At 41.3% G+C, this 15,126-nt stretch overlaps 1 protein-coding gene across 1 annotated transcript; it reads left to right on the plus strand.

The window, feature by feature from the left end:
• The first annotated feature begins 1,750 nt into the window (after positions 1-1,750).
• Positions 1,751-14,049, plus strand: SMIM13 (small integral membrane protein 13). Its single transcript, XM_061449456.1, has 2 exons — positions 1,751-2,183; positions 10,619-14,049. Exons 1-2 carry the CDS (start codon positions 2,108-2,110, stop codon positions 10,810-10,812), a joined length of 270 nt encoding a protein of 89 aa, XP_061305440.1. The 5' UTR covers positions 1,751-2,107; the 3' UTR covers positions 10,813-14,049.
• The last annotated feature ends 1,077 nt before the right edge of the window (positions 14,050-15,126 follow it).

Below are 15,126 nucleotides of genomic sequence, written 5' to 3' on the forward strand. Positions count from 1 at the left end.
CTATAGCTTGCTACTTGGGTGCTTGCATGCATATTTGATCTTGTATATGTAGATCCATGTATATCATGATCTATATACATGGATTATATATGTATTTATCATGCCACAATGACTCCATTCCAAGATAATTCCTTCTTCAGTTACGAATGCTGGAGGTGTGATGTGAATTAATCAACTACTATTAGTAAACCAGTTTGGAACCATAGGATGATGTCTATGAAATATTTTAATAGCCCTGAAATGTTGTGACAGCTGTTTTACAGGAAAGCAGTGGTCCCATACCCAGCAAACTTACTTTAACTGTAGATTTTAAGTAGAAAAACAGAGAAACAGAACAGTGTAGCTAGGATGGAGCTGAAATAGTTTCCCAGAAGTTAATAGGGTAGTAACTATCACTGGCTTGCTGCTTGTTTGCAGTGCAGAAAAAAAACCCTTGCTAAGTATGTGTAACAGCAGCTTAGGCTAGAATTAGAGTGACGCTTAAAGATCAGGAAACATACCAACGTACAAACTTATCGACAAATAACAGAAAATATGTTTTGAATTAAATACTGGCACAAGACATGCTGAGTAGGTTAGGCAGAATATTAAAGAGGGCTATGAATGTTGGGAGAGCAGGCTAGGAATGGAAAGAGAGGACTCCGGTTCGATTTGGTGAAGTGACGGCAAATTTGAGGATGTGAATGGGGACTACATGTGAAGGTCATTTTGGTTTAAAGGTATCTTGAAAAGATGAGGCGTGTGGCACACTCAATGAACAGGAAAACCAAGAATTTTTAGCTTCTCTTAAAATGGGAGGTTTTTAAATAATGCATAAAAGAAACAAAAAGACCTGTATTAACTTTGACATCCCTCTGCAGTGGTTGCATCTCCATGGGAAATCAGGCTTCTGTAGTAGTGGATTTAAACCCATTTCCAGTAATTTTACGCGACAAAGTCATAACCTTGTTCTAGTGCTAAAAGCAGTCCATAACAGAATCAAGCTTATCTCATGATTTCTGGAATACAGTTTTTCCTCAGATTTCTTTTTAGTGGCAAGACCAGCCTTGATGTACACCCCGCAATGTTAACAGCGGGCGAGACCCAAGGTCGTGCGGAATGTGAACCCCGCTGTGGTGGCACAGGTGTAAAAACACTGCCCCGGCTGAGGCCAGGTAGCTCTGCTGTCCCCCTCTAGATCAAAGCGGGGGAAGCAAGGGCGCCAATGACAACAGGCAGAAAGAGGAGCCGGTGACCAGGTTGCCCCATCGTTATTAGACCTACACCACTGATGTAAATCACGGCACGGGGAAGCGATCAGTCCTAGTCTTAACCTCATTCGCACGGCTTCAGCCGCGGCATGTGTTCTACCACACCGGCTGCTCCCCTCCCGTTCCCTCCGCTGCACAAGGCAGTTACTGGCCGGGCAACCAACCAGCCCACCCTGCTTTCAAGCTCCCCCTGCCAGCGACGCCGGCTCTTCTCAGCCGGTAGCCCCACCGCTACAGCCGTGAGAGAAACGAGAGGACGGCCCCCGAGCAGCTACCGTCAACGACCCCTTCAGCCTCCCCTAGGGCGGGGGCGACGGCTGCCCGGGCCGTCAGTGGCGCGGAGCATGCCGGGACTTGTTGTCCTTGTTGGCGAGGGTGCCCGCCGGCTCCGGCAGCTGGGGAAGAAGGTGAACTGCAGCTCCCGGCATGCACTGCGCGCAACCGGTGTCACCGCTGGAAGTCCTGCCCCGTTCGCCGGCTGCAGCTCCTCACGGCGGGTCGTGAAGCGGTGGGAGGAGACAGGGCAGGTGTCACCGCCCCGCCGGCGCGTCCGGGGGCCTCAGCGATCCTCGCTGGCTCGGTTGGGCCGCGGAGCCGCTCTCTCCCTTCCCCGGGAGTAGCGGGCAGCGATGCGAGGCGCGGTTTCCTCCCCGTAGCCGCCGGAGGGTTTCTGCCCTCCCCTCAACCCTGCGGCGTGACCTGCCGAGGGGCCGGTCGTCCCTGGCGGCCCTCACGCAGGGCTGAGCGGCCCCTGACGGCCGCCGGTGGTGGCCGGCCCAGCCCAGGAAGGCGGCTGCTGCAGCGGGGAAGCATCTTGAGGAGGAGCCCCCGGTGTCGGCGGAGAGGATTCCGGCGCCATGTGGCAGAGCATCGGGCTGACCTTGCTGGTGATTGTGGCCACCCTGGCCTGCGTGCTGCTCTTCATGCTGTGCGGTGAGTTCCGCCCGCTCCCCTCGGCGGCGGGGGGCGAGGGAGTGTGGGAGGGCTGGCCTGGCTCTGGTGTACAGTGCTTGTGCCCCCTGCCTTCGCTCCCCGCCTTCTCAAATCTTTGGTGGTTCCTCTTTGCTCAGATTGACTGGAGGAAATGAAAAGGGCACCGTGCCCCGGGGTGTGCAGGAACTCGTGTGGTTTGCAGCGCCCCCTTCTCTTTGTTTCCAAATAATTTTGAGCCTTGAAATGCCTCCAGAGTTTTAATTCGGTCCCTAATCTGAAGCTGATAGGTTTTTATGTGAACGGACTACTGAGCAGTCACTCCGTGCAGCTTGTACGTATGTCTGACATGCCGGTGAATGGAAGAAGTAAACTTCTTGCTGGTACCCCTCAGCTTCTGACATCTGTTTGCTAGAATACAATAGAGAGCAGCTCTCAGGAGTTATTCTTTTTTTCTTATGTGAATCCAAAACTTGTGTGTGTATATATATACGCATAGGTATGTATGTATAGAGAAGGGTTATTTAAATGGAAGGCAAAATTTGCATGTCTGGAGGTCTTGGAAGGAATCAGCAGTGTAGTGTATGCAGGTGTTGGGATCAATATGCTGAATTTTTTAACCCACTCCAAACCCGCCACCACCAAACTATGCTGTAGCTTATGGTGAAATGCCTGTGAGATAAAAAGCAAATGCCAGGTGGATTGTAAGTGATTATTGAAAACCAAGGGAGCAAAGTGGAGTTAGCTGACGTCTAAAATTTAAAATGTGTTGTTAGTTGTGGTCAGAATAGCAAAACACTGTGAAAAGGTTTTGCAATGTCAGAGGCAAAATGGGAGGTGAAATATGGTATTAACATGAATGGACTAATGTACATTAAAAGTGCAAAATGTATGCCCAATTAGTTTGTATGGGGGAATATAATGGCTTCAAACTGAGCTCTTAGTATCCCAAAGAAAGGATTAGCTGCAGTATTTGCAAGTACTTCTCCAAAATATTTTAAAAAGATAGGATTTCCAGCCTAAATGAGTCTATGATCACATAGCTGTCACCATAAAATGACTTTTGCATGGCAAAGCTGTAAACAGGTTAGGTTTGTCTAGCCTGGAAAACAGGTGATTGGAGGAAAGGTAATGGTTATAGAGCTGAGAAAAGTTACAAGGGTGAACTGTAAATGGTTGTGCAACTTCATCATTACAGAGGAATCAGAGTATATGAAGTTAACTGATCAAGCAGCAGGCTTAAAGTTTTCTTTTACATAAGCGGGAAATAAATTGCAAGCTCATTAACAAAGAATATTTTGGTTTCTGAAACTTCTGTCATTTAAAGTTCATAGAAGAAGGGTCCATATCTTTAAGCTATAGAATAAATAGTCAGGTAAGGAAGCTTCTGAAATATAGATAATTGGTCCTGTAAGGCTGTATGAGGGTCTATTTTCCTGGTCTTGTGCTCTTTCCTGTGTGTCCTATACTGTCCATTGTTACAGAGCAAGCGGTTACCTAAGTGGCTATTTATTAAAGTTTCTGTATGCTCATTAGATTTGTCTGGCCACTTTTCCTGTTTTATAAGATGAAAGGTGGTTCTTAGTACTTCCTAGATAGCTTATGTTTTTTAGGGATTTTATGCTTTCAGACTGTGCATGTGAACTTTGTTTACTCTGTTGCTGAAAGTTTAAAATGATTTTGCTACATGCTGTTCAAAGCTGGAAATGAGGATAATTTCCTCCAGGCCTTTCATCTTTTGTCTGTATGTGACAAGTAGAATTGAAATGCTAGGGTTCTCTAACTTTGCCTGCTAACCTAAACATCTCTCTAATGCTTTCTTGCTTAAAAAGGGAAAAAGTAACTAGTAAATGTCTTTTTAAAGGGTTTATAAGTACTTAGCAACTTAAAGATCCATATTGTACATTTAGCTTGGATTCCATGAATACTTTGTTTTGAATCCTGCATTGTGTTTTACTTTCAACAGCATCAGAGCTTGTAAAAAGATTGCTAAAAATCACCTAGATTTCAAAAGTACTGATCACAGGAAGCTGACATGTTCATTGTTTTTTTTTTTGTGAGGATTAGAAGTGACTCAGTAGGATTTGATAATGACTTACAGTATCAGTAATTATTTTTTCCACATACAGCATTTATTAATATTGGTACATGTCTAGTTCTTGTGCCATGATTATTAATAGAAAATATTCCAAGGAAAACAGTGTCAAGACCACTACTAGAAAAAAATGAGTACAAGCTGTTTCCAATTCAACTGTTTATCTGTGCCAGGAATAGACAGTTTCTTATCCACCTGCTTACCTACTGGCTTCTATTCTTTACAGCCTGTTAGACTCCCAGGGAGACTGAGTGCTGGTACGACAGGATATGAATAAATGTCAGCCAGTGAGACATACAAATTAAAGGACAAACCTGACACAAGAATGACTGGATATAATCCTGAGTAAGCTTGATCTGATGATAAGAATGTTTTACAGCCATCTGATGAGAAGCATCGAAACAGCCTCTTCAAAAGACTTACAAGATCAAAAGCTGTAAACATAAATTTTGCGTGGCTTTTAAAAGAACTTGTGCTGTGAATGCTTGCAGAGAACAGTAGACTTAAATACGCAGAAGGTGGCCTGTGATCACGTGGATTTCTGCTGCTTATCACATACGATGTGATAAGTGCTATCAAAACTTAAATAATGGGGGAAAAAAACTTCATTTTATCATTTTTCTCAAGTGAAGAGACAAAATTCAAAGCACAAACTACCAGAACTTATTTGGACCAGTTCTTCAGCCATGTGAAAAGCAAAGGTTTATGCCCAAATTGGGCATTTATGCCTATAATAAAGAACTTTGCATAAATGACCTGATTTTCTTTCAAACATTTCTGGTTGCTTCTAACTGCTACTTTCAATGTTAATGTGAATTTGCTTGGAAGGCTTACAGCTAGCAACATCTCTATTTGTAAACTGATCACATCTGACATAGAAACCATTGAGGGACTGTAAACACAGTATTAATTTTTTCTGTTTCAGTTTCTCTGTTAAAAGTGGGACTAAAGTAACTTGATGCCGCTTTTTTAATTTCCTTTTTCTGGCTTCTCTCTGGTAGTCTCATTGGTACCTCTGTGTATTCCATGTTCCTCTGCAGATGGAACTCATGCATAGTCAAGGACAAGGTAAAATACCAACCAAGATGAACTGAAGTACTGCTTACCGCTGTGTATTTGTTTTGTTTTCTTAATGTAGTAATACGTGAAGCCATATGAAATTGCAGAAGTGCCTTCAGTGGAGCAGATGGAAGCGTTCATCTCATTTGGCAAGAGAGGCTAATGAGATGTGGTTTGAGGAAGGTGGCCTTAAAACAAAAAGCATGTAACTCATAAAATGCTGAGACAAATGTGTGGTTTGTTTCACAAGTCTGAATTCAGTTGCAGATGGGAAAATATCTGAGTCCTAAATTCTACCTGAATAACTTTAATGCTTTGTTTAAACAGTTTTGTAACTATCATGAATGAGTGAACCTTGTAAACTACTTCAAAAGATGAGGAAGGTCATGCTTGATTAGACCAGCAATAAAAAGACAGTACCCTTTAATTTGAAGTTGAGTTTTGAAATGATTACAGATGGAAGATGAGAAGAGAGCTGAGTTTTCTTGCAATCAGTCAGCAAGCAGCACTTAGTAGAGTCTTGCATTAAATGGGACCAGGTTTAAGGAGCTGTGCAAAACCAGGCACCATGTTGCTGATGTCTTCTGTTACTTCAGTGTCAGAGCAGTGGATGCTTCCGTCAGTCTGATCATCTCCATAGCAAAGCTTTCTACTAGGGCAGTGTATTACCTACATTTAAAAATGGCACAGCATCAAAGTGACTTGTCAGTGGTCACAGAAGACATCTGACATTCCTCAGAGTAGAGCCCTGTTCTCTCTCATCTCCGGTTAGCATCTGAAGCTCTGTGCTCCTTTTTTTAAAGCTACAGCTGCTTAAGATTTTCTGTGATGGACACTTCATTTGAATAAAGGCAACATTCACCTTGGTGATAACCTAGTTCCAAATTAGTCCTCATGTGCTGGAGTAATAACATCCTATTTTCAAATCAGCAGGGACACAGAGGTAAAATGATCTTGTAAAACTGCACAGAAAGTCCGTAGCAGGGTCAGCAATAGAAGCCAGATTTTCAGACTCTGTCTTGTGCCATTACTACATCACCTTTCCTCCTTTCTTGGTTTAATTTGTATTTCACAGAAGAAAAATCAGGTTGCTTTACCCCAACATTTCATATTAGCCCTGGGTTTTGTTTTGTTTGCTTTTCCTGATTCAAATTGAAAATGTATTCCAATAAAGAAAACCATGCGTTAGCTTTTGTATACAAGACAGTAATGTGAATGGAATACATGGACCTGAGACTTGTACCCCTCACTGTCTGAGGTGTATTAAGGCAGTTAGATCACTTTGCTTCTTTCCCCTTTACAAAGAACTAGGAGCTGGTGGAAAGTAACAGAAAAGGTAGCTTTTATGAAGCATTGTCAAATCATAAAATGTGTTTAACATCCTGATACTGCATAGATGTTACACAGTATGTATGAGTCAGTGAAAGAGGCTTTGACTCATGGTCCCATCTTCACAAACACATTGCAACATGATTTTATAAGAGGGGTTGACATACTGATGGAATAATGCCAAATGTGCCTTAAATATCTTTGGATGGCACCTGGCAGTGGTATTTTAAGTGACAGAGTGGCTCTCAGCTTTTAGTGAGTGCTAAACTCTGCAAGGCTGGGAGCTGCTGTTTTTTCTAAATGCAAAATACTGTCTGTCATAGACAGGATTTCACGACTTGCTCTGGATTCAAGTATCTGTTAGACCTAGAGCTGGAGCCCGTTCTTTAAATTGCCGTGATGTACTGTGGGGTCTGGCTTGCCACTTTGAGTAGCAGTGTCTTTCACCAGTTAATGTAGGAATATTGTATATTATAGTCTGCATGTTATCACTGCTTGTTTGCTGAAGCTGTATTGTGGGTATGCTGTTCAGTTTCCACTGGTTCAATCAAGGAAAGGATGCTTTGAAAAGGTAAATCAAATGGCTGAAGAAAATAGAGCAAACACTAGAAGACTGATTCAAATCAAGTATTTTGTGTGTGGTGAAGTTAAACCAGTAGGACTTCTTGGAGAGCAGCTTACCTGAACAAAGTGGAAGCTTTTGAGATGGAAACCAGTGGGGTCAGTTACCTGTTCAGGAAGAGCTCTATAGCAAAAGAGCTGCAAAGCTAAACCGAGCTGTATACAGAAAAGAATGCGTGGAAATGTCCATTTTTCCTTTTTTGGGTGTTTTTTTATCGTGTCTTTTAAATTACTTAATAATTATTTTGAGTACACAAATATGTAACTTACAGTTCTTCAGCATGGCATGATGTTGGGTGTTACCATTTTGCCATGTTAAGAGGCTGAGAAATTAATGGAAAATGCAGTCTTCTGATTCAGAAGAAACTATGTACTGTGAATCTGCCTCCAGGCTTTATGTGTGGTTTTGTTTAGTGGTGTATTTAGTTGCTATTATTGCTGGAGAGAGTTTCTCTTACCCAGAATAACTTGTTCTTTCGTAGTCTGGTTATTTCCAAGGAAATTCTTACTTGTTTAGTAACAGTGAGGCGACAGGGAGTCTCAGCTGGAGAGGTAGTCTTAGCTTGATTCAGACAAGTGTATTTGTTTTGGGGATTTTTTTCTTAACTTTCCATCCAATTTGGCGCTGTAACTAGAGCAAGTGAGAAAAAGAAATCTTTCTACTTTGATTACTTTATACCCAAATATCTCTGCTACAGGCTGGGAAATCTTGTGAGGTTTTGAAACTCTTAATTTTCAAGCCTGGTTGCCCTTCCCCTATTACCGTTGGCTAAGCCTATTGTAATTTTCTTTTCAATGCACTGCGTTGTGGTTCATTTCACCTGGCTGTTATCACTGGTGTGGTTGTTTGCCAGCTGTAACCAGTCATGTTGGCTGATTATTTATACTGTCTTGTTTGTAGTCTTGAGCTAGAATGCTTTTAAGTCTGTTTGTGGCACTGGGTATTTTGGGTATGCAAACATGGAAAAAAAATAATGCTGCTTTTCTTAAGAGTGTCTGCGAATGAACTGTGACATTCTTTAGTATTTCTCCCCTCACAGTAGTAATTCTGTGTGTTGAGTGGCCTTTTTGCAGTGATAGAGGAAGCATGTGGTCTGCTCTAGCCTAAACTAAAATACCTCCCTTAATGGGGTATTTATTTGTGCAGACTATATTCAAGTCATGCTTCTGTGAAGTGCTCTATAACTCTTTTGGGAAGGCCCTGAATATTTTTGGCTTGTTCTCCCTGCTCTGTGGTGTTCTCTGCAAGTGATGCGTCTGTTTCATAGTAATTGACTTTGCAGGTGGTTTTAATTAGGATTTTAAGCAATCAAAAACATGACCCCAGCAAAATAATTCATGGCTGGCAGTCATCCCCCTGTATGCTTAAGTGGATTTAGTAGAATGTATCACATGCTTTTCATGCACTTCTAAGTCTAGTGTCTCAAATTTTGCATCCATCAACAAATTGGGGAGTTGGAGATATTTTTAAATGCCTTGTAATATGACACATAGGTCTCACTTTCTTGCATGAGTCCTATGTTCACTTGAACTATTTTATGCATTTTCTTTCCCATGTGAACTAGCACGGCTTTTGGAAATTTGATTACTTTTAAGGATGCTTAGATCCATGAGAAGAATGAATTGGTTTATGGTCCTCAAAATGCAGAAGGAATTGAAGATCACAGAGATCTGAAATACCTCCCAGTGGAAGCAACTTTCAGAGTTGCAACTTCAATTTTTACATCTAGATCTGAAAGAAAAAAGATGCCAAACCCAGGCATCTGCCATTGAGGCTTTTTCTAGGTGCAGGGAGCTTTAATGCATTTATGAGGCATCAGATTCAATTTGATCACAAATCTTGTAAAGGTTTAGGTGTTAATGGAAAAGGGAATATTTGGTAAGCATTAAAGATTGTCATATAAAAGCTTTCCTCCAACTTTCCTCAGCAGCAGTTAAGTTGCAGAACTAAAAAAGTCTGCAGGATGTGAAAACCATTCCAGGAGGGAGCGGAAGGGTGGGATCTTGTTTCTTCCTAAGCAGTGGCTTGCTCGAATTGGCATGACTGATTACAGAAGAAGCAGACAAATAGTGGTGCTGTGGTTACAGAAATGCCACTTACTAGTCTTTCGTCCCCTTCCCTAGCACATCGGTGTTGTCCACACTCAGAAATCTGTTTCTGCTGATAGATGTGTAATTGGGAGGATGGGTTTCCCCAGCTCTGTGAAACAGGACTCTTACTCTTTGCATCTGTAGACAGAAGTCTGCTTGACAATGAAGGGCACCCAGTAATAGGGTTGAGATAGAAAGACCTTCTGAACTCTGTGCAAGACAGGTATGTTCTGGGATTGCAAATGATGCTTAGATAGCATCTGTTTTCAAGTAGCTGTTTAAATTTTATTCTACTTAACTCTGTATTTTACAGAGAAGTTACATTTCTGTTCTATAAATGGTGAAACTTGACTGGGTGGTTAGAGGGAAAGGGATAACACTAATTCTCAGCTGGGTAAAACTCCAGTCTCTCCTGATGTAAATGCTTAGATAAGGGAGAGATCTTTTAAAAGGAAGATTTTGGTTTACGTTTAGATATTATTTGTATCTGCTTTTTAAAGTTCCTTGGCTACCTCTTACATGAGAGAAGAGGAGCTGGATCTTAACTATTTTTCAAGAGAGATTTTAGCAACATGGCTATCCCAAACCTTTACTTGGGACCCAGAGTATTCTAGTGGTGGAGCAGAACATAAATTTACCAGAGAATGTTTATTTAATGGGATTTGGACATGGTGAGGGAACACCTTGAATTGGGGGTGCGTGATCTTTTAGTGAACGTAAGGAAGACCTTGTGCATTTCAAAATAGGTTTTATTATAAAACATGGTATTAATTTCAGGATCTCCCCAAGTGTGCTTAATAGTGCTTACGTAATGCAGCTTTAAAAATGTGATTTTTTGGAACAATGTGTTTGCTGAGGGTAGAAAATCTAGTGCTGCCTTTTTACACTGTCTGTGTAATGAATCCTGAGTCCTTGTTTTAGGTGTAACCACGGAAGTTGCTTTTCTCCTGGCAGTTCTTTATCTGTGCAGTCATGATCACCCACCTACTGCTCCCTTTGGCAGTACAATTTGTCCAGAGCTTAAATGTTTGCTGCTGGATGAGGACAAACTATCAAATTGAATTGGTATTTACAGGACTGTAGAAAGGGTTTTGTGGGAGAGGTTTTGGGGTTGACACTTGGCAATTAGAAGATGGGAGCTGATAAAAGTTATTTTTCTCACTTTTCTGGTCTAGTTTGACTGAAAGCTGACTGTCAGTTTCTAGGGAGTAACTGAGCATTACCTTTTTTCTTTCTCCTGCAGGCTGGTACGTCGTCTGGCAATTGTTTTTGTCCAAATTCAAATTCCTGAGAGAATTAATAGGTGATACGGGGTCTCAGCAGGGAGACAACGAGCCTTCAGAGACTGAAGCTGACCAGGAGACTCCACCTTCACCTCTGAGAAGCAGACAGAAGTCTGCTCGGCAACGAAGGGCACCTACAGAAGACACAACCTAAAGTACTCTGTTGAACTTCTGACTAATTATGAATGGTTAAGCACCTCTGCACTGTGGTGTTCAGTGGTTTGATCTTACTGAAAAACTGACTTAAGAGGTAGCGTTAATATCTGTGGACCTTTATTTTTGAACTACCAACGTAAGCTGCTTCGGCAGAGGTTCAGGGAGGGCTTCAGCAGGAAGTCGTAAAATACTGTAAGAAAGACGGGGTGGAGAGAAACCTCCATCAAAAAAGCTGAACTGCTGTAGTTCCTGTCTCTGCACAGAGGTTAAAAACAGGTCCTGGACCATAGGCTTAGCCTTTGCATTAGTCTGAGCATAGTGAGCATTTCAGAGTTGAAATGGTTTCTAAATTATTTTTTTTCTTTACAGCACTGTAACTACATATAGTGAAATTGAGTTTTATTTCCTTAACTATATATGAATATATATTTTTTTTCTTCAACCTTGAGAATGCATGTGAATTTGAAAAACAGTTGAAAGGATATCCTGCTTTAGAAAGTATTCTAAAGTGAGATTTTAATTATGTTCTTATATAAAAAGTATAAATGAAATATGAAAAATCAATATTAGATGCACATGGTTTGGAGGTTTTTATTATCTCCCTTTTAAAAAGAAAGGAATCAGGTGGTAAGACCTGTTTTCTTGGTTTTGGCATAAGAAGGGTAACAGGTTAAACAGTCTTGCTAGGTCTGTTTTTCCTGAACCTTTTACTCTAAGTCCAACTTATGTTGGAGAGGGGAAGGTGCCTAGGTTATGTACTCACTACATAATATTCTGAAGTATCGTCTTTGGGCTTTGAATACTAAGCACTTCTCTAGTTCACTTTGTACACCTTTACATCAGGTACATGATACCTGACATAACTTCTTTCCTGGAACCAGTTAAGGCATTCTGACCAGTTTGGTAGACATCACTGTAGCACTTTGATAGTGTTATAGGAATGAATTTGGTACCTCAGGTTTGCTGGAGGACTTACTGATTTATTTTATTTTTTACTGGTAGTAAGCAGTTGCTCCTGTTTCTTTGAGAATGAGTTATATGGCTATTTTGACGTCGCACTTCAGAACGAACAGCTTCACTTCTGTTTATCTAGCAGCTCTGAAGACTGATGCGTGAGATCTTTGGGAAGAGGAGGAACATGCATGTACCACCTCTGATATGTGTGTGTGTGTGAGAGAGAGAGAACTACCAATAGGTCTTGCCATGAATAGATCCAGTTTTCTCTTAAAGCTTGGGTATGTGGTAGTGTTTGCATCATTGCTCCCTGTTTCAAAACTTAAACAGGACTACAAAATTGGTCTTGTACTTCCAGCTGTTAAGAAGTTTAAACATATTACTTCCAAACTGGTGGTTTGGTTTAGTTATGTGGCTAAAAGCAGCAACATTTAGTTTTTCATCAGATAGGCCTGCATCTGGGAAAAGAGCACTCTTTTAGTGCCTTTATGTTTTGTGAATACTGTTCAAAAGCTAATGAGAGCATTCACTTTATAAAATTATTTGGATGTTTTCAGTATTAAAATATATAACATCAACCCTGACCTTCCTCTGAAGCCTGAAAGTCTGCTTTGTTTACTAGCATGTGCATACAAGCATGCTTTATGTTACAGGGTTACATTTTCAAGCATGATTAAGCAGTGCTATGCACATATCCTCGAAACACATATAGGAGTATCGATAAGTCTCCTTCCTCTATCATGTCTGCTGACAAGGGAATGCCTAATGATGCTGCTTGTATTTAGTAAAATCGATTAGTAAATTTTAATTAGTAAAAATGAGCAAAAGCAATCGGATTCTATTTCCAGCTGCTTCCAGTCACTTGCCTTGCACAACTTAATGTCACAATATTCTTGCGTCTCTACATCTTGTTACATGATGAGACTTAACAGTTTAGCAGTGCTAACCAATTGCTGGTACATTTTCTTAAGAAACATCTTTAGCATCTTTGTCTTGGGCTTTGCTAATATAGGCTTACAAATAAAGATATTTTTTTGTACTGACGTGTAGGGTATTGACACTCCACTGCACTTCACTTTTACCTAGAGTTTAGTGCACAGAAGATGGCAAAAGACTGATTCGTGCATGTAGTATCCCCAGCTGAGATGTAAGTAAAGGTTAACTCAGTCTCTGCTTCTAGTAGCTGTGAAGAAATGTGAAGTTACAGCAATATACATACCGAGTCAGGGTAGCTCTAAAGGCACAAGAATCTAGACTCTGGAGCATGACAATGAAGGAAAAATCCATGCAGGTTTGAGTGCTGGCATTGATCAAATATGCAATAAGATGGATGTGGAAGCCTCTGGGTAGCTCATCTGCTCTAGCCAAACAACTCCCTTTTCCCTTCTTTGCTGTATGTAGATGTACATTTCACTCCCCAAAGTTATTTTCAGTCTCTTTTATTCTTTTTTTTTTTGTTAAACAGCTAATGCTGTTTTTTTAATCTTGCTGTGACATAGCTGCCAGTGACGCTGTCTGCCTAGTGTATAACTTTAATGATCCTATTAGTATCAGGCAAAAGGTTTATATTGCGTGGTTTGGAAGAATTTTGCAATGCTGATGTCTTCTGTCAATGCATATTTTTTCCTGAAGGAGTCTGTAGTCAAATATCTGTACAGGGTGCTTCATATGCAAACCTGTAAAAGCGAAGCTGTGTGTGAAAGTGTACTTGTGATAAGACCTGGGTTCTGATTGCTGGCAGTCCAGTATACTCATGTCTTTGAATCAATTTTTTACCAGTGTACTTCTGAAATGTTACTGGTGGGTAAGCACTTAAGTTTGAATTGACCCATTCGAGTCTGAAACCTGATGAAGGCAACAGGTTACACAGTTGGTCTTGTTTTGTTTAGTAGGATCTAGTTTAAAAACTGTTTATTGCCTTATTGTTGCAGCCATTCTCTTGAATGTATTTTGGGTTCTTATTTTAAATGTAGTCATATCACCTTTGTTGCAGGGGCTGTGTAACTTTGAATAAGCAGTAATTACCTATGTTGTATGTGACAGTGCTGCACTTGTGAGCAACTTGCTGCTTAATATCAGGTTTTACACTGAACTAGACCTGTGTATGTACTTCTCTTTCATCTGGAAATGACTGGCACAAAGAATGTGTTCAACGTGGTCATTTGCTTCTTCAGGGTTACAATACTGTACCTAAAGCTTCTGTGGTTGTCTGTTTTCATTGTTAACTGTTCTTTTAACTGACTGCACAAATGAAAAATAAAGTAACCAGACTTGATACAAATATTTTGAGTGGTTTTCTGACTTCTTTTTAAGTGGGGTAAGATTTTTTGGAGTAAGCCTGTAGAGTAAGACTTCTTGTTTGAGCATGTAACACTACAAGAGACTTGTCAACAGTCTAGCTGGTGTAATACCTACAGATTACTTCATTAGAAAGGGCTGGTTAGCGACTCTTCTAGAGCAGTTGTTATTACAGGTGCGTGTTCTGCCATATCCTTGAAGGTTGTCACCCATTGTGTTTGTGATGCACCTCCCTCTGCTAGCACAGTTTGTGTCTGCTGCCACAGGGATTCATCCTGAATGCTGGCAGTGTCCTTGAACTCGAAAGGGTAAAAAGAAGGTATTCTGTATGAGAGAGCTGTGGCCTGAGAGGTATTTACCTGTGAATTCCTGGTGCCCGGGGCTGTGTGCTGCACAATTCCTGCATCTGGCTTCTACCCTCACCCCATTGAAACTTCAGCCTTCTATGCAGATGACTGCAGAGCTTGCAAGTAGGAAGGTACATGTAACCTGTGTCCTCAGAACCACTGTAGAGGAGGATAGCTTGCTGTAAGTCACATCAATTTCCTCTCCTCTGTGCCAGAGTATTTTAACTTCTTGTGTGGGGAGTTGAAAGCTTCCTCTCAGCAAATACGTGTGTGTTAACAAATAACACCAGTTCTGGCTTGAACTACTGGGGCTACGTTATGGGTTTTTATTTCAGTCAGTCTTGAACTTTCTAGCACAGTGCCCTGCTGCTTATTTAAGGACCTAATCAGGAGCCTTCTGTTGTTCTGAGAACTTCCTGCTCGTTTTGAGTTAATCGCAGTTCCTGTGTTTCAAATCAGCCCTTCGGTGCCAGCTGACCATCTGTTAGCTTTGTCCTGTTTAAACATGTCAGGCAACATCCTTGCCCCGGCAGAATGTGTCAGAATACATCTCTTGCACACCATTCATTTCCAACATGAGTGGTTTTGTCTTTTGATAATGTAAAGAGTTGCTACCCTCAAGTTCCGTGAGACACTGCTTTGAGAATGTTCTAGAGGACACATGAGATACCACCTAGGGATCTGAGCCAGTTGTGAGAGGGCTGAGCTTGGTG

The sequence above is a fragment of the Pezoporus flaviventris genome, unplaced genomic scaffold, assembly GCF_033815535.1.
Source record: "Pezoporus flaviventris isolate CSIRO_AGI_PZ_B2104156 unplaced genomic scaffold, CSIRO_AGI_Pfla_v1 ptg000007l, whole genome shotgun sequence".
Lineage (NCBI taxonomy): Eukaryota > Metazoa > Chordata > Aves > Psittaciformes > Psittacidae > Pezoporus > Pezoporus flaviventris.

Coding starts and splice junctions, on each gene's coding strand:
- SMIM13 (XM_061449456.1), top strand. CDS start 2,108: ATGTGGCAGAGCATCGGGCTGACCTTGCTGGTGATTGTGGCCACCCTG. Junction 2,184..10,618: donor GCTGCTCTTCATGCTGTGCG/GTGAGTTCCGCC, acceptor TTTCTCCTGCAG/GCTGGTACGTCGTCTGGCAA.